At 36.7% G+C, this 25,240-nt stretch overlaps 2 protein-coding genes across 3 annotated transcripts; one reads left to right on the top strand and one right to left on the bottom strand.

The window, feature by feature from the left end:
• Positions 1-4,085: 4,085 nt before the first annotated feature.
• Positions 4,086-13,839, top strand: LOC113053009 (nuclear envelope integral membrane protein 2-like). The gene is made up of 9 exons (XM_026217596.1): positions 4,086-4,308; positions 5,675-5,784; positions 5,930-6,161; positions 6,243-6,315; positions 8,287-8,380; positions 8,674-8,788; positions 10,624-10,870; positions 11,445-11,633; positions 12,094-13,839. Exons 1-9 carry the CDS (start codon positions 4,218-4,220, stop codon positions 12,377-12,379), a joined length of 1,437 nt encoding a protein of 478 aa, XP_026073381.1. The 5' UTR covers positions 4,086-4,217; the 3' UTR covers positions 12,380-13,839.
• Positions 13,449-25,041, bottom strand: LOC113053008 (major facilitator superfamily domain-containing protein 6-B-like). Of its 2 annotated transcripts, XM_026217595.1 has the most exons (8): positions 24,786-25,041; positions 22,279-23,833; positions 18,254-18,351; positions 17,322-17,483; positions 16,171-16,269; positions 15,804-16,081; positions 15,558-15,564; positions 14,537-14,676 (listed from the first exon to the last, which is right to left on the bottom strand). In XM_026217595.1, the coding sequence occupies exons 2-8, from the start codon at positions 23,829-23,831 to the stop codon at positions 14,666-14,668; spliced, it is 2,208 nt and encodes a 735-aa protein (XP_026073380.1). In that variant the 5' UTR covers positions 23,832-23,833; positions 24,786-25,041; the 3' UTR covers positions 14,537-14,665. The 2 variants fall into 2 exon arrangements, with proteins under 2 accessions (XP_026073379.1, XP_026073380.1); XM_026217594.1 differs by lacking the exon at positions 15,558-15,564 and having other exon boundaries at positions 13,449-14,676.
• Between the last annotated feature and the right edge of the window lie 199 nt (positions 25,042-25,240).

The following is a 25,240-nucleotide window of genomic DNA, read 5'->3' as shown; positions in this document are numbered from 1 at the left end:
TGTGCCTCTGGTGGACCTGGCTGTGTGGGTGGGGCTTCTACCACTGGCAGAGTCTGATTGCCGCCCACCCTTCCATCCATTTTCTGCACAGCATGGCTAATGAGGAACGATCCAACCAATCGATGTGCAACCTTAAATAGAGAAATGAAAATAGAAGGATTAATAGAGGGTCATGCGGTTCTGACATCTCTCCAACCTAGTTGTTTGGATCATTACGTGATGGGAGGTGGGAGATGTGATGGTTTTCGACACGCATTATTATGTATGAAAAGTGCAATGTTACATGGGTCGCAATCCTCAAAACAGAACTGAAGATGTAAAAGAGATGAAAAAGAAAGGTAACATTGCTTTTGAAAGAAATTAATACTTTTCTACAGCGAGGATGCATTCAATTCAAATTCAGTGACATTTATAATGTTATCAAATAATTATATTTGAATAAATCTTTTTTTAATCATCGTTGAATTTAGAAAAATAAATGCACAGCTGCTAAGCTAAAAAAAAAGCACCTTAAATATAGCCATAATATACTGTATGTGTATTATATGACAAGTCTTCTGAAGCCATACACATAATAGTTATGTGCCAAAAGAAGAAAGCCTATATGACCTAAAGTATGGACTAAGACCTTTTTTATTGTACCACATTCATGGTCACTTTAAATTGTCATTGTATGCAGAAGAGCTGCATGTACATTTTTCAAAGAATCTCCTTTTGTGCTCCATGGAACCATTAACAGTGTACACATTGGAGCGACATGAGAGGATGAGAAAAAAAAGAAATTGTAACAGAATTTTCATTTTTGGGTGAACTTCAATTAAAATAAACAACATTTACCACAAAGAAGAGCATTAAAACATTCAAGCGTTCCCTCAAGTAAAAACTCCTCCTCAGCATCTGCACTACTTACAATTCTGACAACAAAGCAAACAAGAGTTTTTAATGACCCGAGACAGCGAGCATCTCAGGAATATAATAACTTGCAATATGTTCAGCATAAAGCAATAGATGAAATCAAACAGTGTAACATATTTTCCAAAATGCCCTGTGTCTTAAGATGGAATCGTCATTTTTTTTTCACGTTTGATGTTTACCAGACGGCAATTAAAAACAAGCTCTGCTGAGGATCGGTTTGCCCCACTCATCCGCCTACCTACAGAAAGACTCAGCCTCGGTTGATTTTTCCAGCTCTCTGCTCATGTCAATCACCGTTCTTGCTCTCTGCAGCCTACCACCCCATCCTCCTTTAGGAAACAGAATGGAAAAAAGCATAAGCAAGTGTAAGAAAACACACAAAGAAGAAACTGCCAATCTTCCAACTTGCAAAACAACGATCACATCAGCACAAATTTGCCGCTATTATAAAAATGAAGCTGTAGAACATGCGGCCTGCACATGAAGGATCACAACAACAAAGAAACAGAAAGATCAAGAAAAAAAGATTGAGGACTTTCATTGGACGGAAAGCCTTGTGAAACTTCAAAGTCCTCCAGCCATCCTGGGTGTAGGACGGGTTTAAGTGCACCAACATAAGGCCCAGCTCTGTGGGTGTCAGATTTTAGCCCACTAATCACAAGCTCAGAAGTCCTCTGTTTTGGAGAGGTGTTTGTCCATGGAATGCGCTCTTTGCCAAAACCTGTTTTTGAAGTAGACCGCAGCTGTTATGATTGAAACTTGTGTCTCATTCTGTGACACAAAATAAGGAGAATTAAGAAACAAATAAACTGGAAATTTAGAGCCTTGGTGTCTATTAATGCATATTTACACTTAAAGGAATAGTTCAAACTAAAATGAAAAGTTGCTTGATGTAGATGAGTTTGCTTCTTCATTGGAACAGATTTGAAAAAAAAAAGCATTACATCACCGTCAGAATGAGAGTTCAAACAGCTGATAAAAACAATAATCCAGAAGTAATCTACATAACTCCAGGCCATTAGTTAATATCTTATAAAGTAAAAAGCTGCATTTCTAACTTCAAACTGTTGCTTCTGGCTGAGATACGAGTTCTCTATTCTCAATATTGCATTCTTTGGTGAAAAAGTTATCTACCATTAGATAACCAAAGTTATCTAGTTATCTACAACCAGCAAAATAACTGCACAGACCAAGAGAAAACAATTCTAAACAAACATGTCGGTAGATTTTAATGTGAGAGGACAACAGGGGATGGACTTTTTCACTGGAGGAAGTGCTATTATGGATTTTGGACTATGCATTTAGGCCAAAAGTAATGGTTTAAAGTGAAAACACTTTAATGTTGGATTTGTTTCTTACAAACACCCAGCTTTTCATTTCACAAGACATTGATTGCTGGACAGGAATTGTTCGGTTTACTTGTGGATTATTGTGATGTTTTTATCAGCTGTTTGGACTCTCATTCTGACGGCACCCATTCACTGCAGAGGATCCACTGGTGAGCTAAATCTCTCCAAATCTGTTATTTATATCTTGGATGGCCTGAGGGTGAGTACACTTTTTTATATTTGGATGAACTATCCCATGCATATTAACAATTAATTTATAATTAATTTACTGTCTATTAATGCATGTTTACTATTAATGTGTGGTAAAAATGCTAACATTTCAAATCAGAAAATAATAATCATTTTAAAAAAGTAAAACACACACACACACACACACACACACACACACACACATATATATATATATATATATATATATATATATATACACCAACATTTTGCCTCTTATTTACCCTTATCTCATTGCATCATGCAATGGTCATGAAGCCTGTGGAGTTATTTTGTTAAAAGGCACTTAACTGACTGTGCGTCAAAGACGGGACTTTCTGTACTTTAACAAAAACCACAAAGCCTTCCTCAACCAACACTTTTTTTTTATTATACTTTCCCCTGTGGGACATGACCTTGTGACAGTCAACTTAAAGATAAGCTTTGTCAGTGCTAAAAGTTATTGATGAGCGCAAGCAGCAAAATCATTAAAATTCTGTCATTAAACAGGTTGACTGTGAAAAGAAATGCTCTCTTTCTGGGGCAACGAGGTTAAAAATCTTCCTAGAAATCAAGATGACAGCATCTGCATTAGTCAGATGCTTGCTGACTCCATGCAAGCGTAAGTGACAGTGGGTCTCAGCCTGGCGTGGGTGTGCCTGTCAGGAAAAGTCGCTGTTGTCTCTGTATCCTAGAGAAATGAGAAAGCAACCGCCTGCTGTGTCTACGCCCACCGCAAAAATCCCCCTTCCATTTCAAAGGGCGAAGACTGCACAGAAATGACATTTTCATCTGGTCTCCTCTTGATTTTGGTTTAACGTTTTTCTTCCCACAGCTTATCTTTGTGTTTGCTTCAAGACTGCATTTGCAAGACTAGACATTTTAAGATTGCTTAAAATTGCTGACAGACAATGGATTTTCCATGTTTTCTAAATGTTTCTATATAGTAACAATTAATTATGTTAGGCCATTACAAAATGCTTAAGATTTGAACAGACAATGCAATGTGCTCAACCTTCTGTTTGTGAGCAAAATAGATAATATCATCTTATTAATATCAGAATAAGTATAAGTAATTCTAGTTGCCATTTTTTACACAAAACTTATAAAACAACACAAATAAAATAAAATGAAGCCCAAATATCAGATGGAAGAATGTTGAAAGGTTAATTGACTTATTACTAGGGCATAAATATAAAAATAATTTAAACCTAAATAGTAAAATTTAAAAAGAACAAAAAGTACAGATTACAAAATAAAAAACACGTAACAAAATTACAAAAATTTATGCTAAACCTAAAACAAAGACTTATATATTTTTTTTAAAACATCAGAAGCCAAATGAAAATGCTACAAACTACAACTGTACGTAAATCTAACTACAAAAAACGTTGTTTACTTTCAAACCTTTAACTGCGGATTAAGACTGGACTAATCGATCATTAAACGACCAAATAGACTCCATTAAGTCAACGTAAACTTTGAAATTGCTTTTAATGCGTGCTTTTTGTGTATCTAACGACTTTTGTCAATTCGCATTCTACATGATAAATTCTGCATGACAAATGAGTAAATTAAATATCGAGACGCATCATGCAGTCTGAAACTGTTAGTCTGGTCTGGGTTACACGAAGCCCACCGAATTTGAAACCGAAAACATTAGCTTAGCTCAGTTTAGCTTAGCGGTCCAATCATTAACATGCTGTCTGTCAAATCTATCAATCTAGCACAATAATCCACAAAAACATGGGGACGTTAGCTGCTTTGTTATCCGTTTTAACTCTTTTGTGTGCTTCATGGCAAAGTGCAGACGGAGACAAAGGATATTCATACGCCGGTAAATGGTTTGAGTCGTATTCTAAACCAAAAGGACTTTGGCTTAACAGACAGCAGCGTAAACAAACGTTATTAACACTACAAAACAGTCATGTTGTGTATAGATATTATGCTACACACCTTTATCTATGATACTTTGAATGCGATAAAATCACCGAGTGCCGTTAAAGTACTGTTTATTCGACTGGTGAACTTTGTGAGCTGGATACAAATGCTAACTTGGTGAAGCATTCATAACTTATCCGTGGTGCTGCGTTGATAGGGACTTTGTTATTAGTTGTTAAATCTATTTGTAATATAATCTGTTTATATTTTGTATTTTTAAGGAAAGACTGTTCTGTAAAAAATAAAAAATAATAATAGTTCTATGAGAACAGTATTAAATAAGTAAAAGAAAAGACTGTAAGGAAATATAACGTAGCATGTGGTTTAACTGTCTTTTTTATTTTAGAAAAAACGATAGGGATTACGGTTTCAGTATGTGAGCTTTTTCAAGTTTAATAATTAATAACAATAACCAAACATAAGGCTTGTCTGCATGTGTTTGTAATCTTATCATGGTCCTAATCTGTCTGTCAAGTCTCATTCTGTAGTCCCTTATAATGTAATTTTTTTTCCCTCATTGTGCAAAAATTTATGGATTATAAATAGAGGTCAACCGATTTGACCATCAATAACTAGATTGGACCGCACTGGTTGAAAACGGATTCAATCAGCGATTTAAAAAAAATGAAACTCCTAACGAAAATTGTGCTCAACCGTTATTATTACAAAAAAAACAAAAACACCAATGTACTGTACAATTGAAATATTAATATATTAATTAGGCATATACTTGACTTCATGTTGGATTCTTATTGTAAAGTATTACCATTTTACAAAACAGTCATGTTTAAAGATGGCCATCTTTAAATATTTACACAAAGGCCATAGCATTGAAATTAGATACATATGTATACTGTATGTATACTCTCCCACTTTATTTGCTTCTGTTTTAGAACTCTTAATGATTATCTGATCAAAATAACAAATATGTATCACAGTAACATTTCTCTTAATCCCAGTTTGGGAAACCCTGCCATAAGTGATACGTCCATTTATAAATGAGCCACATTAATTGTGTGAGCAATACTTTTGGATAAAAGCAACCACACATGAGTGTGTTGGGTTTTAAAAATGAGGGTGCTGCAGTTGTATTAGTTTTGTGATTAAAATGAATTGAGCCTGTGAGCAGAAGCTCTTCTGTTGTTGGCTGTTCTTTTCTGGGATGCTTTTGTGCTGTTTTAAACATAGAAAAAAAAAACGAACAGTGGGGATTGTTGAATTAAAGCAGAGGAGTAACACTGATTCTTTCCTGATTTTGACAGATTGCACCTACGTGAAAGGAGATAGTACCCACGAGTATTATGGGAGTCGATGCTTCTGTTACAGCCCTGGTACAGTAATCAAATGGAAGGACATCTGGTCCACCTTCAAGGTAATATCACATCACACTTCTTAATGTAGTGTGTGTGTGTGTGTGTATTGTTTTTTAAACATTTATTTTATTTTATTGGACTAACATGAGGATCAGTTAACTCTCCCTTTAAATTGAATACTGACACGACATATGCTGTTTACAGGTAAATGTGACAAGTGATGAGGACGTCTTTGTCATGTTTCCGATGGAAACCAAAAAATGCCATCATCCGGATGATCTTCTCACTGTTACTAACTGCTTTGTTGAACACTACTGGCCATCCACCATCCGAAGGGAGAAGTCTTTGGACATTCCTCTGGTTGATGAAGATGTCTGCTTCATGACTAAATCGCCTAGAAGCAATACTCCGTATACACTACACGTCTCCAACAAAAGTGAGCCAGAATATCTCTCACACCTTATTCTTATGAAGAGTTGTTGGGCACTGAATCATGATTGTTTATGTTCTTTTACAGGGTTAAATAGTATGTGCTTCCTGCTTTTTGTGTGTGGGCTGGTGCTGTTTGTCAGAGCGGGAAACATATGCAGGTAAGTCGCAATTTAGCTCTAGTTTAGATGTTATCTAGAGATAATCTGTTTTAAAGTTTTTTTTGTTGTATTTTTTAAATAATTACCCCACCTTAAATTAGGATAAAGTAGTTTAACATAAGGAATTGTACATAAAAATTAAGACTTTTTTTTTTTTTTAAGAATCTGTATGCAGGTTTTTTTTTTTTTTTTTTTTTTGTTACTGGATCTAGGAGTGGATTTTTTTGAAAGTGGGAGGTTTTTTGTACAGGTAGTTAATCTCCGCTCTAATCTAAAGTGCTGCTACATTGCTGCAACACAAATTTGTAGGTAGGGGTGCTCCGATCACGATTGGCCGATCGTTAATGCGCATCTCGTCAGTAAAGCCGGTCTATGTGAAATCAAATTAAATAACCGGCTTTACTGACAAGATGCGCATAACGATCGGCCGATCGTGATCGGAGCACCCCTATTTGTAGGTAACAAAAACATAGAAACATTCAAGAGAGGAGGAAATTATTGTCCACACTGTCCTGTGATTTATCAGCTTGAAAATGGAAAAGTTACAGCATATTCTTTCTGTTTCTGAAGTGACAACAGAAGTTGCTAAGTAGCTACTGCTTGTTATAGCACTTGTATATCATTGCTCTTTTGTTGTTTTTGGTTGCTTCCATTGTCCCAATTGTCGCTTTGGATAAAAGCTTCTGCTAAATGACTACCGTATTTTCCGGACTATAAGTCACACTTTTTTTCACAATTTGACAGGTCCTGCGACTTATAGTCAGGTGTGACTTATTTATCAAAATGAATTTGACCTGAACCAGAAGAAATGAACCTAGAGAAAACATTGCCGTCTACAGCCGCGAGAGGGCGCTCTATGCTGCTCACTGCTTCTGTAGTCTACACTGAAAACACAGAGCGCCCCCTCGCGGCTGTAGACGGTAATGTTTTCTCTCGGTTCTCGGGTCTAAATAAGTCCAGTGCGACTTATGTTTTTTTCCTCGTCATGACGTATTTTTGGACTGATGCGACTTATACTCAGGTGCGAATTATAGTCCAAAAAATACGGTAAATGTAAACTACACCCTGCATGAGCAAATAGTGTGATTTTACAGACCTTGAAATGTCATGGAAATTTCTGCAATTAATGTGATATATTTTTTTTAATATATGTCAAGCTCTAAAATATTATAAGAGGCAGAAATAACTTTTCTCTGATTATAAAACCTTATCCTGTAATCATAAATCTTGAAACGCCATGTCATTTAATTGGCCATAAAGAGTTCTTGAGATGCTTGGGATTATGGAATTTGTTTATTTTGTATTAATTAAATTAAATGTATGCATTTACCAGATGCTTTTATCCAAAGCGACTTACAGTGCATTCAGGCTATCAATTTTTACATATCATGTGTTCCCGGGGAATCGAACCCCCAACCTTGCGCTTGCTAGTGCAATGCTCTACCAATTGAGCTACAGGAACAATTGTAATAATTATATTTACATTTTCTTACTTTTTGTAAGCTAAAAAGCTTAAAGTAAGCAGCTTTGTCAGATGAAGTATATTTGCTCTCATGGAAGGCTTTAAACAACATCTTGAACAATAGGGGTCTTGCAGTCAATGCATAAAATGTAATAATTGTTTGCTGAAAATCTGGCTGTTCACCAATGCTCTGAAATCTCACCTGCAAAATTAGAAAATTAATATATTGAAAGTAGTGTGCATTTATCAGCACGTTTGAGGACAAAAAGACATTGGTTCTTACGTATGCTGTAACCAGGGAAGATTTTTAGTGAATAACAAAGCTAAATTTCAATTTGTTTCTAACACAAAAACAATTGCATGAATATAACTCATCATATGGACTTTTATGGTGCTTTTTTTTTTGTCCTTTTTGGAGCTTGACAGCCAAGGTCACCATGAATAGTTTAAATAATTTGTGTTTGAAACTTAAAACGTATTATTCTAACCTGACTCTTCGTGTTTTCCAGGAGCTCACTGTTTTTCTACACCACTGGAGTGACTTTGGGAGTCATCGGCACATTTGTTTTCCTAATACTTTTCCTCAGAAACCTTGTACCAACGGTGTGTAATGCTGCTGTCACAACCTTTATCATGATCATGATACACAGTACCACATGTTTCCTCACACTGATCAAACATGTTGGATGAGTAGTATGAGTTTAAGCCTGTCAATGCTGGTGGAGGTGGAGACTCACTCCTCAGCACAAACATCCTCAGGGATGTACATCATCACAAAGTAAAAAAAAAAGTAAAAAAGGGCTGTGCAATCATTTACAGATTGACTGGCAGCTCATAGTTTTGGGGTAGGTCAGAATGTTACGCATATTCACTTATGCTTTGCTTTTCCCCCCCAGCGAGGGCTGTTCCTGGTGTTGTTGGGCACTGCCTCTGGTGTGTCCTACATAGGGATCCAGAGGGTGATAAATGAATGGGATGACATCGTGACTGAGCACTGCGTGGAATTACTGGGTAACTTGGCAACCCTTTTCTGTTACAACCCATCTTTCCCTGTTTTCCTTTGCAATCATCTCATCAGCCAATGACATCAGTCAGTAAGCCTTCGCTAATGTTAATAAATGGCCTTTCAAATGTACCTTTTGTACAGTTTTGCGTTTCAGTCGGATGCCACGTGTTGTCTGTTAATCTGCTTGACGTGCTCTCTATACAATAGAATAATTGCTGTACATGTCATTTAGACAGATTATCCTTCTACTCTCTCTCTGCATGTTTCATCAACTGAAGCGCTCGCATTAGAACATGCCAGCATTGCATAGTAACAGTTTAGAGCAGATTGAGCTTCACCTTTTGTATAGTATATCTTGGCTCCATTAGTGTTATAATATGAGGGCCAAGTATTTTGAATGCTGAAATGACTGCCTCTTGACTGCTCAATAGACTCTATTCTCTGCCAAATCAATTTCCCTCTTCAAGCACTCGCAGTATGTAAATGCATCAGAGTTTGAATGCGTGAACCACAGGCATATTAAGATTAAGGGAAAGAATCCGCGGTGCTGCTGGAACATTGATTTCTATGCCCAAAACAAAAAGGCTCTAGGAGGATTACAGCCTGAATGTCTATTTTTTATTTTTTTTGGGGCCCTTTTATTTCCTCTATATTATTTCTTCTTTGTTTTCTTAGATCTACTGTAACATTAAAAGAATAATTCACTCATAAAGGTCAAAAGGTGATTTCACAAAAATATTAAACAGCATTACTGTTTTCAAAATTTATAACAAGAAATCAAGACACAAGAAAGCTTAGGAATCACTGTATAGTGACGAAACAATGACCCAGTAAATTAATACAACCATTATTTTCATTATTTATATTGCACCATTTTTTTTTTTTTGAATGTATACTAAAGTATTTAGCAGTCCATTGCTCTGCATTGTTGCAGCAGCAGCCTGTAATGTTTCATACTCGACAAATACACCACATCATATCCACTATTTAAATGGGTCATATAACGTGGCTAAAAATAAAATAATTTTGTGTATTTGGTGTAATGCAGTATGTTTATATGGCTTTAAGGTAAAAAAAAAAGTATTTTCCACATAATGTACATTATTGTTGCTCCTCTATGCCCCGCCTTTCTGAAATGCATTGATTTTAACAAAACTCATCATTCAGAAAAAAAGAAGGTGTGCGCTGATTGGTGAACTATCCAGTCCATTGTGATTGGCTGAATATCTCAAGTGTTTGATGGAAATGTTATACCCCTTAATATACTGTGATGCTGTCTTCTGGCGCGACGAGACAAAAACAATAAAACCCATTATAAACAAGGCATTTGTAGCATCCAGTGGGGACGTAATTACTGATTTAGTAAAACACGACTTGGTGCCGCTCAAGCTCAAAACGGAGACTTTAGTCTTGCAACTTTACGGATCTTACCTATTCACAAACAGCTTGTAACACTCCAAAGAGAAAGGAAAAAATTTAATTGCATCATATGACCCCTGTAGACTCACCCAGTGCACATTTTAGCAAGTTAAATTTTGCCATTAAGGAATAGTTCACCCAAAAATGTATATTTAGCATGACATTTAGTTTGTGTGTATCTATCATGACTGTTGCACCTGAGTGTTTTGTGTACATATTATTGGTATTGCGTTATGGGCTGTTTATAAATGACAGACTCCTTCTGTTTGATACAAATTGGGCATGCTTTTTTTATTGTTACCTTGCTACATAAAGTCATACAGTGGTTAATGTACATATGTATGTATGCATGTGCAGGGAGGCCAATAATACCAAACTTGACATTTAAAAATAATGTTGACATTTTCTCTTTTCTCTGCAGTTTATGTGCTCATATCGGGGTTATTTAGCTTTGCTGTATGCTATAAACACGGCCCCATCACCAACAAACACACCCTCAACTTTATGACCTGGTGTATGCAAGCAGTGAGCGTGGTTTTGCTGTACTATGGGATCACATTCCCCCCTGCCTACTACATAGTGATCATGTTACTGTTGTGCTGGAAGATTCTGCCCTTGTCCTGGAGCCTACTGCACTTGGTCTGGAGACTTCTGCTGTGGATTTGCAGGTAAGGAAATCATCACAGATTGTGAAACGGGTGAGAAATGTTTAGGGCAGTGCCCAAGCTGATCATGGTTACTTACCAAAATGGAGCCAGGTGGTTGGAGGGAAGGGGTTAAAATGTAAAGGGCCGGTGATGCTGCTTTTTGTTCCAGCAACTTCCATTCACACAAAAGCAGATGCAGGAGACATGAGCTCATTTGACTTTTGCTTTGTTCCAAAGTTTAAGTTTCATGAACTCTGCCCTAGGAATTCATATCTCTTTAAGACGTGTAATAAATAATAGATTGATAAGTCACGGCATCGGTGTGACCTCTTAGTCTAATTAAAAGAATGAACTTAAAAACTATAGGATTGCAGAGTTGTAGTACCGTGGCGTAGATTGCATTTTTTTTTAAAGATGAATTGTACACAATATTGTACACAATAAGACATGCACTAGGAAAATACAGTAATTTTGAGTTCATGTTGACTAAGTCTAAGAAACAGAAAGTGAATCACATGATGAAATTGACCTTTAAACAGGTGAAATATGTAATCATAAAAATTAGCATGTATTAACTCTCACTTTATGCCTTCAGTGTCATTTACTCATTCCTGCGCTTATTCTGGAGGAAGAAACGACCCAAGGTCAGGCTGCTGACTGAGGAGGAGTACAGAGAGCAGGCAGAGGTCCACACCAGAGCCTCCCTGGAAGAGTTACGGAAGCAGTGTAACAAGCCTGGCTTTCCTGCATGGGACACTGTGTTGAGGCTCAGATCACCGCAAAAGTAATTACAGTTTGTATTCATCAAAATAAGCATGTTTAAAGGCCACACTTGTACTGTACCGTATTTTTCGGACTATAAGTCGCATCAGTCCAAAAATAGGTCATGAAGAGGAAAAAAAACATATAAGTCGCACTGGACTATAAGTCACATTCATTTAGAACCTAGAGAAAACATTACCGTCTCCAGCCGCGAGAGGGCACTCTATGCTTCTCAGTGGTAGACTAAAGGAGCGCTGAGCAGCATAGAGCGCCCTCTGGTGGCTGTAGACGGTAATGTTTTCTCTTGGTTCATTTCTCTTGGTTCATGTCAAATTAATTTTGATAAATAAGTCGCACCTGACTATAAGTCGCCGGACCAGCCAAACTATGAAAAAAAGTGCGACTTATAGTCCAGAAAATACGGTATATATGTGCCATTTTATTGAATGATATTCTTCACCAGTTGTTTCTGCCTCTTTCAGGTTTGCAGAGTTTCTGCGCAATGGCAATCACGTCACTAAAGAGGAGCTTCAGAATCATGAGAATCAGTACAAAAACATGCTCTTTAACTGCAGCTCCAGTGACACCCAGTCGCACAGAGGAGAAGCAGAGGACAAGAGCGAAGATGAGCTGGATTTAAACAGTCCTCCAACCCCAAATAACGTCCCCAGTCCTGCTGTATATGCTCCAGCTGTCTGCCCGTATCCCCCAGTCAACTACACCCCTCAGCCAGAACCCATGGATCCAGAAGACCAGGATTTCTTTTAAAATCGTCCTTTTATCTGTAGGATGACTGATTTTATGTTCATTTTAAAGAGAATTTTTTTAAAACGCAAAACATTTTTATAAGAAATCATGACTCTAAGGAACATTAGTAGGTCCATAAGGATTGTAAAAATAATCTTTCTTTCTCGTTTGCGTTTAAATGATATCTTTCAGACAGAGTGGGCTGTTATGTTTTTTTTTTTTAATCTAGCAGGAGTTTGTATTCTTGCATCCAAGTGATGCAGAGCTGGGAATAACACTTTAAAAAATGATGCCATACTCTATGTTAACAGTGACTGTGCTGCTCTCAGGTATATCTGGACATCATTGTAATAGCTAATACATTTCCTCAACTGTTGAAGACAGTGAACAAACACATACAGTCCCACAGCGTTTATGTAATTTAAGGAAACGGTGCACTCTAGTGTTGGTTAAAGGAACAGTTATCATAGAAGTGCAAACTGTATCTAGTTTACTCATGCTCATCTTAATCTCAAACCTCTCCGTCTTCCTTGGAACACATAGAGGAAGTTTAGCAGGATCTCCAAATTACTCTTTGTCATATAGTTAAACTAAACTAGGGCATGTAGTTTTCAAAAGTTTCATATGATAGTCATGTTCATATAATAGCAGAATGGATGATTATTGAATAACAACTTAAGTTTAAATCTAAGTGGCTGTTCAAATAAAATTGTGCATAAACGCAGAAGTATTGAAATGTCACTTGAGATTTCCTATCATTTTATGAGTTCCAAAAATTATAAAAAAGGACCATAAACTTAGTACGTTATGTTGCACTATATTCCAAGTCTTCAAAAGCCATAAGTGGAAGTTAATTTTTTTTATTTATTTTTAAATTTTAGGTGAGAAAAGCTAACTTAATGATCAAACACTAAAGAACTAGTTTTTACTGGCAAAATGTTTGTATTCCCCTGAGAAACTGTTTTGGGGAGTATACAAAGGTTTTGAAAAGGAGCACATTAGTTTTGTGAAGAACTGCAAACTGTCTCAGGTGAGCTCAAAACTTGCGAGAGGATGCAAAAGCACTAAATGTTTTTTTTTTTTTTTTTTCACTTGATCTTTTTTTAATCACCAAGTTTCTTTACTGCTTGGGTGTCCAGTCCTGGTTTTGGAGGGCCGATATCCTGGAGATTTTAGTTCCAACCTTTTCCTACCTGCAAGATTCTAGTAATCCTAAAGACCTTTATTACTTTAGTTCAGGTGTTAATTGAGGTTGAAACTAAACTCTGCAGGACAGTCACCCTCCGGAAGCCCTTCAAAATGAATCAACTCATCCTGTATGTTCTGCATCATCTCATCTCATGCAGGTTTACACATCTACATATGCTGGCATTTCACATTCTTTCCTTTTATCTGAAGAAAAAATGCATGTTTAAAAAAAAAATCATTTGATGTTTTTACAGCCTTTTATATTGCCATTTAATTAAATTTTAAATTCTCAATTGTATTGTGTCATCATATGTAAACATTGCTTTTATAAGCAGAAGTCACTTATACAGATGATTTCAGAACTCATATTGGGCAAAACAATACCTTCCAATGCTTCGTATCAGCTACTATAGTCTTGGTTTTACAGATAACTATATATTTAAGAGAACAGAGCATGGCTTTAACATTTTATTTAATACAGAATAGATGTTTTATATTTAAACTCGGTCACAAGATATATGGAAGCATGAATAGCAAAATAACATTTTATACAGAGTGCAAAGCAACTATGCTTCTCTATAGCAATGGCAAGTCCCATGATTATTATACTGAAGCACCTCAGCTGTTACATTATAAGAATTAATCACTCAGAAGTATGCAGATTTCCTCATATAGGCACAGACCCTGTACAAAGACTTGCAAGCCCTTTGCAACTAATGCATGACATCAAATGTGGAAATGCAATGCATATTGACTCGTCTAATGTAGAATACCTGTAGGCCAACATAATATTTTTGGTCCAACATCAGCTGTCATCTTTTACACCCCATACCATATCTCTAAATCATAAGGCTGTTTCCCAAAGCAGTTCAGTTGATTGTTGATTGTGGTTGTGCTGTTGGAAGCAGCTGTTTGGAATGTCCTGGCAATGGAGTTGAGTTTTCGACTGGTTCTTTTCTCCCTGTGGATGGAGGCGGTTCTTCCACAGGAGGGACAGGGTGTGTGTTCTGAGGAACGAATGCACTGGTAGTAGGTCCTTGAGAGAGATATTCTGCCGGACTTAATGTATCGGGTTGTGATGATGTGGAATCATCAGCAGGTGGCGGCGCTGAAGTTTGCTCATTTGTCTCCTACAAGAGGAGGACGCATAAAGGTTAAACATTTGAAATAAATTACTACGGTAAGGTGAATTTTTTTGTTGTTGTTAAAATCTGTGCTAGAATGAATAAAACAAGTGAATTTTCACCTCAAAATGAAAATTAGACAATTTTAGGATCATGATGCTTTAAGCTGTGATATTTTCTATAACTAGATTTTTTTTTTTTTTTTTTTTTTTTTTTTAAATAACAAACATTTTCTCTATAGGGTTAAGATAAATTAAATATAACGATAAATAAAAATAGAGGCACTATAGAAAGTTATTACTATGACACATAAATACTTCATAATTTAAATTTTACATTTTCTTAACTAAAATGTTAGACTTAATGGTTTAAAAGTAATATATATATATATAGTACAAACAATAATTACTATGATTCATTAATATTCTTTGCCTTTTTTAAATATATATTTTCTTAGGGGTGAAATATGACCTGGACATCGTGAAATGTTTCGTGAGATGCACCAACCAAGCATTTATTTGACTTCAAATATAAACACTATGTGTACTTTACAATGACAAATAGTAACTGTGCTAAATGCGGGGAAACAAACAGCAAAAAAAAAAAAAAAAAAGTAAAAAATGTCCTGACTTTAAACATTTGCTCAAAAAAACATAATAAACTGGACAAAAAAGCAGCTGAATCACAGAAGCGTGTTTTAAGAAAGGACAAACAAAGCTGACGACAGAAAAGCATTTATTTAAGCAAGAAGTAGGTTGTACAACAGTGTTAACAAGATTTATGTAAATTATCAAAGAATACATGAAGAATGAAAGAGGAAATGCAATAACAGACTGTGACAGGACTGCATGCATTTTTGTGTATAAAGTGCAAAGATTTTTCCTCACCTTTCCCCTGAGAAAATGAAAGCGTGAATGCAAAGAGAAAGAGTTAATCATTCGGTAAAAATATAATTTGCCATCAGTATGATAAGTATTTCCACAGTGGTTTTCACAATAATTCCATACCAAAAAGCCAAGATGATAAACGAATACAAGTATGAATAAGAACATTAGCAGAAAAAGGGAATTAAACAGCAAGAGTGAAACTTTCACCACCTCCTCATGTCCAAATCCCAAAGGGTGCCATCCTACCTGCAGGGCTTGACTTCCACCACAGGGGTTGCTCTTTGACAAAGCAACCATATCTCTGATCTGATAGAGGGCGAAAGCGATGGTGACCCACGGGGAAGCAGACACCACCCAGGCTGGCTTGTTGACATTTTCTTGCTCTTCCTGATGCCTGGTTTTCTTAGGAGGCGACTTTGATTCGGGGTTTGGCTGAGATGCGGACTGGTCCTGGACTAAGTCAATAGTGGCGATAGGGACTGGGCTGGAGGGAACTGGGATGTTCTCGGCCAACATCGATCCCTCTGTAAAAGAGCACAGACGTAATCAATAAGCTGTGGCAGGATCTACTCCAGCAAATTGACCTTTTTGTAGTAAAACAGCAGGAACGTACTTTTATCCTCGTTCTGACCTAACAGCCACTGTATCAGAGAGAAGATGAGTAACGTAACCAGGGAGGCCATACCGAGGCCTCTGAAGGTTTCTGCAGCACCTAAACAGGACATTTGCAAGGTGAAAAAGGAAACTTGAGAGGAAACCGAAAAGTTTTTTGTATATATTCAGAAAGGCCCAAAAGTCTAGGGACATTTATATAAAATTGTATACATACACTACCCTTCAAAAGTTTGGGATCAGAATGATTTTTTATGGGTTTTTTTTCAGGAGTTTCTTAAGCTCATCAAGGCTGTATTTATTTGATCAAAAATATAGGGGGAAATTTTATATTGTGAAATATTATTATGATGCAAAATAACATTTTTATATTTTATTATACATTAAAATCCAATTTATTCCTGTGATGCAAAGCTGACTTTTCAGCATCATTACTCCAGTCTTTAGTGTCACATGATCTTTCAGAAATCATTTTAGTATTATAAGAATTATCAATGTTAGCAACAGTTGTGCTGCTAAATCTTTTTTGGGGAAACTGCTATACTCTTTTTCAGGATTCTTTGATGAATTCAAAGTTAAAAAGAAAAGCATTTATTTAAAATATAAATATTTTCTTACAATATAAATATTTGCTATCACCTGGCTGAATAAAAGTTTTAATTTCTTTCAAAAATAGAAAGAATGAAACTTTTAAACTTTTTATTCATCAAATAATTCTGAAAAAAGTATAAAAAAAATATTAAGCAGCAAAACAATTTCCAGCAGTGATAATAAATCAGCATATCAGAATGATGAATGATTTCTGAAGGATCATGTGACACTGAAGCCTGGAGTATTGATGCTGAAAATTCAGCTTTGCACCACATAATAAATAACTAAATAAAATATATTCAAACACAAAACAAATATTTGAAATTGTAATAATATTTTAGTTATATTTTTACTGTATTTTTGGATCAAATAAGATTTATTGATTTATTAGTATTTAAGTAAAAAAAAAAAAGTCACATTTTCATAGACTCTTGGATACAGAATAATGTAGAATTCTCCTTACTATAAGGGTCTGACACTTTTTTAACGGTCTAAATATATAACAGCTTAAAAGCATATATGGGAAGTCTGTGGTGTCTCATGGTCTTGTTGATATCATACCGAAGAAGTTAACAAAAACTCCTCCCAGCATGGCTCCACATCCTCTCCCCAGCCCCAGGTGCAGCCCCTGCAGGATCCCCTGAGCCGACGTGCGCAGAGCTGGAGGAACAGCAGCGCTCAAATACGAGATGCATGCCGCCCACACGGATGCATGTGTCAAACCTGCATGACACATTAACATAAGCAAACACTTGTGCATCTGCTCATGAGCTCTTTTTAAAATAAATGACCACAACAATAAGACACCATATACAGTTGTTATGCAAATATGAATATGTTGAAAACTAAAATGTTAAAAAGCAGCTCTATAAAAGTATTACGCAATATGCTTTAATTCTGTTACAATTGATCATTAAAAGAAACAAAATGCAAAATGCATCTCTCTAATGTTTCTTTAGAACTTGCATATATAAATGAGCAGACTTAAACTGATAGCAAACTAACAATATTGTATATAATATCATATTACTCAGTCTTTACGCTCCATGTGCGATGGGAACAGGGTCATCCTGTACAATGTGAATAGTCAACACAGTCCCAAGATAATAGTGGCTGAAGCAGCTAAACAGGCTTTTAAACTTGTTTTAGAAAATATCAAAGGTCTTGGCATTTTAATAAAAGAGTTTACTACTCTAATAACCGATGTCGAACAGCATAACATACCATCTAGCCAGTGACAGTAACATTTCTTTCAGTTTTGAAACAAATGGCACTGCCCTAAACCTGTGTATTTCTAAACAGTAACTGTGAGATTGCAACAGCACGTCTGATGTGAAATAAGGTGGCAGATATAGTGCAAAAACAGCTGATTCATGTCCTTGGATGATCTCAACCGTCAGCTGTGGTCACTCAAGAGCACAGCCTACTAATCACAACTCCACTTTCTGTTAGATAAGGCCAGTGGGGCGACACAGAAACACAGTTTTTCTCACCTTGAAGCACCTCCATGGGTAAAACTATCCATGCATTCTCCAGGTAGGAGATGTACAGATAGCGTGCAGTGTTGCAGGCCAGTCCGATATAAAGGACTCTAAAGAAAGAAAACACAATCATGTGTATGTCATATTTCATTCATACATATGAAACAATGCTTTTCTGTACAATGAAAATATGATGATGGGTGTAGCTAAACCAGTTTGGTTTATAAGGCCTAGTAAAGGCTGGGTGTTGCATTTGCTGGCGACGTCAGTCTCTATTCTGAAGGCCGAATTAATGATCTCACTAGTGCTTATCTACAAACACAGAATCTCTGACAGGACAAAAGTCCTTAATGTCATCAATACCAGATTCATTTGAATGTTGTTTCCTGGAAAACCAATCCTATTAAATTGAAGCATCTCATTTCTTTGCTACTAGCATCACTAAGCATAAATTATAGTCATAAATTATATTATGATTATAATTTTCTAATTACATGTTATTGTGAACAATTCATTCATATGATTCATTCATATTCATCTTCTGAACTAGTCATTTTTTATTAAAACAACATAACCCAATCTTCCGGTTAAACAACAGGAGACCTATGTCTTGACTTCTCCAAACATTCAGTTTGCTTAAACACCGCACCTTTTTTATGATCGCCTGCAAGCTCGCATTGATATAAGCGACATTCAGTGAATAAAGAAGTGCCTGTCCTAAATGTTTTTCTTTTCCGATAATTCTTTTAACTGGGATGTACGTCAAATTACAGAAGAAAAGACTATAGCTACTTTTGCTTCATCGCAACTTTAAATAGAATGAAGATTGTTTCCAAACAGGTTTCCTAACCACGCTCCCCATCTGCCATTGGTTGAACAAATACATAGCCCCACCCCAAACTCACACCATTGGTTGAGTCAGTGTTGCTGTTGTCGGGGAAGCTCGACAGACCAATGTTTTGCACAGCAGTTTTCACTTTTTGAGGGAATAAACCTTGATACCTTGAATTTTACACTAATTAAAATTATATACGCTATAAAAAATTTTAAACCAACAAATTGTTTTCTAATTAAAATGGTTTAAACAAATTAAAAGCTGTTTAACTGAGATGTACATAACACCGAAGAAAAGATCTATCACTATTTACGCTTCATCACGACTTAAAATAATGATTGTTTCTTAAATACTCTCCCTGTCCTCCATTGCTTAAACAAATACATAGCCCCGCCCCAATCTCACGCCATTGGTGGAGTCAGTGCAGCTGTCAGGCTGGTCAGATTCCAATGATTTGCTCCACAGTGTTTAAATGTTTTCGAGAAATCAACCTAATAACAGCTCACTTATAGTTGTGTGCATTTTAAGCATGCTGCTAACACCAAAAAAACTACACGAAAACCTTTAAACTGGAGCTTTACAACTCCTCTCTTCATACAGCTACATGAACAAAAGCAGCTCTGGGAGATAGCCATGCAAATGTTGACTCTACAAACTACAGAGAACATTTCATGGTACACTATAAAAATAAAGTTGACTCTGCCACACCCTCTGCCTTTAGAAAGCTTTAGAATTGATCAACAAAAGAAGCAAGCTCAGTGGATCAATGCTGGAAAGCCTAGACAATGTGTGATAGGGCTAATGGCAGGATAAAGTTACACTGAAAACAGGCCACTTAACAAAGGCTACAGAGACAAAACTGAAGGTATCAATATCAATAACATTTTGGTTTCCATAAGATTTTTTAAAATGTAGAACACAGGAATGTATTATTAATGTATACTGACTAAAATACAAATGCAGCAAATTGTTATAGGAATATATATTTTTTAATATAATATATAAAATGTTAATGTACACTATATATTAATATAAAAGTCACATCTGTGAGATATAGTCACATCATGAAATATAATGAAACAATCTTGAGATATAAAATCACATTGTGAGATATAGTCTCTTTGTGAGCAGCAGCAGTTCTGCAAGTTTCATCACCTCATGTCCATTAGCTTTTTATTTATTTAGTTTTTTTTTTTAACAACAATCAAGTTGCTCAATATGGTAAGCTAGAAATCATCTTATATGTTGCATGGAACTGTAGTTCGGTTACGCAGCATAATTACTATACCTGCAGATGCAGATTGCTGCTAACTAATCAGCTTTTCACAAAACAGCATCTGTCAACAAAAATAACATCTCCATAAGCTCGAATGTGGTCTCGGAAACTGGTTTGAGGGTCCTGTATTGCAAAACGTCTGCCAAATGCTACCAGTTTACATCATAAAAATGCAAAGACTTGAGCCACCAGTACAACTTGAGCTATCTTAAAAGGATCTGGTTCACTCTGAAGTGCCAGTACTCTGGGAAATACCACGCACTTGAGAAATACCACAAAGGAGATTGAGGATGTGAGCAGAAGTGTCTATTTAGCACGCACATACACATGGTAAACATCCTGGAAAAGGGTGGCCTGCATCTTGGTTGATAGTGTGCCCAGGCTGGGCAGTGCCCATTTACAGCTTAACCAAAGTCAACTATACTTACTGAGACACCTTAAACAACCTTTGAACTTTCCCTGTGAGCCTTATGTACACCACTATGCCACAAATCTGGCAGATGTGCTTGGTCGTGTTCTCATAAAATATTGAGCAACTAGGATATGGTTGCTATTGCATGAAGGCGTTGTTTGGGCACACTAAAATACATAAACTAGTAACTAAAATAAAATAGTTGGCTCCTCCCATACAAAGATTTGCTCAACACAACACCTGTCTATGACAAACCAAATGTGTAGAAGAGATAATTTAATATAATTTTGTCAGTAAATCTAGCTCTGAATGTAATGACAACATAAGGAAAAATATGCCTTTCTAATTATATCCGTTCACTTTAAACTAAATTTAAATATCTGAACATAATAGCTCATTTAAAGCATTAGTAAATACTATAAATATAAATAAACTACATTTATTTACATTAGTATTATTTATATAAAGTATAAACACTAAATAGTAAAACAATATGAACCTGGACCTTAAACCAGTGTCAATTTTTTGAAATTGAGATTTATACATCATCTGAAAGCTGAATAAATGAGCTTTCCATTTATGTATGGTTTGTTTGAATGGAAAGAAAATTTTTTGACTGAGATACAACTATTTGAAAACTTGGAATCTGAGGTTGCAAAAAAATCTAAATATTGAAAAAAAATCAGCTCAAATGTTGTCTAAATTAAGTCCTTAGCAATGCATATAACTTATCAAAAAGATATTTATGGTAGGAAATTTACTAAATATCTTCATGTAACATGATCTTTGCTTAATAACGTAATGATTTTTGGTAAAAAAATCTATAATTTTGACCCATACATATGTTTTTTTGGAATTTGCTAGAAATATACCCAAGCAACTTAAGTTGCTGGAAGTTGCAGAGTCTACATAGGCCTTCTTACGGTCCAGTCACACAGGAAATATTATTGCATTTAAGAACAGCTTAAAAAACATGGGGCTAACGTTGGCAAGACACGATGCACCAGTTAAATGCGGCCATCTAGTTCAACAATTAACAGCAGAGTGGAACACAAAAGCACTTTCTCACTTTCTGTGTGAGCTGGCTCTTACCTGACCTTAGTATCTAACTCTTATCAGAACATGGTCTGCACTTAGTTGCCACTGCTTATTTGCATAAAAGTTGAAGTGTGCTCATTTGTATACTTAATTGCTCAACTTTCTACTCTCACTGAAAATTAATGACTCATGACTGAGACAAACTGCTGTCAGTGTGAACATCCCAAATAACAGGAGAAGCCTCAGCCAAACACTTGCGTTGGAAAGTGGACTGAACAAATGTACAAGCGGTAAGTGGTTATCCTATTTGGTCTTGCATCTGCATACCTGCCATTAAAACAAATAAAAAATAATTTCCAAATTAATGTTTCATAATCCAAGCCCACTTTCCATACGTAAAAGTAGTACATAATCTTACAATACAAGTGCAGTTAAATATAAATGATGCAATATATTTTACATAATTGGGTTCCCACCTGATGTGTCCAACAAGCTCAATGAGTTTGTGGCTGATGAAATAAGCGGCCAGCTCAGACACATGACTGAGCACCGAGCAGATTCCAAAGAGAGTGGGGGTGCCCTTCAGGTCCTCCAGATGCCAGTAGAGGAAGGTGAACACGAAACCGTAACCAAACCCCATGAACCAGGCCACAAAGAGAACCGTACCATAGCGGACGCCACAAATGATCCGGAAGAGATCTCTGAAGGGAAAATGTTGTGGGGTGCTTTCTGAGCACACGGGTGCATAATCTGAACTGGACTCTGGAGACGAGACCTCCTGAATCACTTGAGGTATTTCCACAGCCTCCTTCTTGTCCTCTTCTTCGTCTGACCGATAAACCCTGTTGTCAAAGTGGAACTGTGTTGCCACAACAAGTGCTGCGGTCATCAGGACTCCAAATGCTATGAATGCAATTTGGTAGTTCTTGTAGTCGGGCTGGACACAACCCGAACCCTGAATGAAGACCGTGATGTGCGTGTGGTCGATCCAAATGCCCACTGACAGCATAGCGACACCCCATCCCAGAGATCCCCACATCCTCTGGAGTCCATAACGATCTCTGTGTTGGCCCAAGTACTGAAGAGTGACAGTGTCCACAATGGTCACAGCTGGGGCGCTGAAGAACTCACCAAAAATAATGACCAAGAGGATCAAGAGAAATATAGTATCTACTTGTTTCTTATCAAAGACTATGATATTCTCTTTGAGTTTGGCAGTGGTAGCTTTTGTTTCAGTTGTCGAGGTAGATTTTGACGTAGGCGTCGAGGTACGAGGCGACACTGTTGTCGAGTTAGATGGCGTAGAAATGCCGACAGGATTCTCAGTGGAGCTTCCAGGGGGAGTGACTGAGGTATTTACATTTGCACTTCGAATGTATCTAGTGTGAGGTCTATATCCTTCTAATATTGGCTGAGAAATCGGAGGAGCAGAGTATATATTCTCAATCAGGTATCTTCGTTGTCTGGTATGGTTACTAGTTTGTGTATAGTTTGTAAAATTGTTTGGTGTCCCAACAGCGGGGTCCTTACTGACACAGGTCATAGCAGCTGGCTTGACAAAGCCAATACCGCAGTTAAAGACCACCCAGCAGAGTACAGAAAACAGTAACAATGCCTTTCCTTTCTTGAAGCGGTCCGCCACTACTCCCCAGAAAGGCGCACTGCAGAACTCTATAAAATAACGGATCCCAACTAGCAGGCCACTTTGGCTGGGTGTCATTCCCAGCTGCTTGTAGTACACAGCAAGCAGGGGGTGTAAAGAGCCATAGGCGGAGTAAAAGAAGAAGTAGAAGACCTTGGAAATCAAGAGATGATTGTCTATTCGCACACAGCACCTCTCCATGCAGTCCATACTCTGAGAGGGCTGGGAAGGGAGTGTGTCGTTGGGGGCAGACAGTGCTGTTTGACTGGACGGTGTAGTGTTTGCAACCTGCCCCAGGGACAGAGTGTTAAATGGTTCAGACAGAACATATTTCCTCTTTTGGTCCTCCTCGTCATCCGTTAGGATGGCCACCCGATCACTCGCCATTTCTGCGAGACAGACATAAACATCTGTTAAGGACATGTGGGATAACGGCTTCACATTGTAGAATTAACTTGCAGTTCTTAAATGTTGGGGCACAACCATTTGGTCAGAATCTGGCTGATTAACATTAGCAGCGCCATTTAGGTGGACAATCCAATAGCATTACCTTGAAGGACCAAAAATAATTTTATGGACCCCCCCACCCCACCCCCTTGTTTGCAGCCTCTCACAACATAGTTCATGGTCATGAAGAGCTTAAAGATTCTTGCTTTACCATCAGCCAATCAGCATTGTCATGATGGTTTTTTTTTTTTTTTTGCTTTATTGATCTGGTCATTGGCTCAAAAAACAAAACAAAAAACAACAACAACAACAACAACAAAAAACCTATGCAAAGTGTCCATTCATTTTATAGATTTATAACCACATACTTATGATCTCATGTTCACTTACTTATGATCTCATGTTAATTTTTTTTTTTTTTGTATTTACCCATACTAATAATTTGCATATTGTTGTCTATACTATTCATAAGAAGATTAATGCAATTTAATATTTAGCCCACTATTGCTGAATGTAAATCTAAGATTTATGACTGCCCATAATTACCGATATTAAAGAAGATTACACATCAAGTGAATATAATGTTGAATAGCCTAACAGGTAGTATTAGTAAAAACGACATTCTTAGAAATGCAATTGAGAGATGAAGATCATTGTGCTTTGGAGGAATATTAAATACAGTTAACATTTAAAAACGGTAACATCATGTATCATAATGCACTTGGGTGTAGTCCCTTGTCTGAAACTGATTGACACACACATCCTGGCACGACCTGTATTAACATTGCACATTGCGCTAACACAATTAACACAACTAAATGTATTTAAAAACACAACTGATCATGCATTATTTTTCCTTCAGTGTTTTAGAGGCTCAATACAAAGCTCACTTACCCGGGTGTTGTGTGGAAGTTTGTTATTTCACCGTCTGGCGTTGAAGGAGGACGATCCCTTCAACAGACTGCTCTCTCCTTCCAACCATCATTTTATCACCATCCTGGATTTTTGCTTACTTACTATGAATATTCCTCAAATTCCGGTAGCGCGTAGGAGCAGATTTATTCTACGGCCGTTTTCATCCGACCTGACGTCAGTCTCTCACTTACCTGTGATGAGCACAGGCGTCAATGTGATCGTGGGACTGCCTTATTGCCATTGATGTCATTGGCAACTGTGACACCCTGTTTCGTTCTTCTGTTCTTAAAATGTTTTTGAAGTTTTCCCGTATAGTGTTTGCCTAAGAGACGATGCCATATCTAAGATAAGTCAAATGTTTATTATGTTTAGGATTTTTAAAATAATCAAAATAGCCACTATAATAGTTTAAAATAGTTTATATTATCTTATAT

Source organism: Carassius auratus, chromosome 34, assembly GCF_003368295.1.
Source record: "Carassius auratus strain Wakin chromosome 34, ASM336829v1, whole genome shotgun sequence".
Taxonomy (NCBI): Eukaryota; Metazoa; Chordata; class Actinopteri; order Cypriniformes; family Cyprinidae; genus Carassius; species Carassius auratus.
Note: the sequence above shows the minus strand (reverse complement) of the source record. Positions and strands in the feature narration are given on the sequence as shown.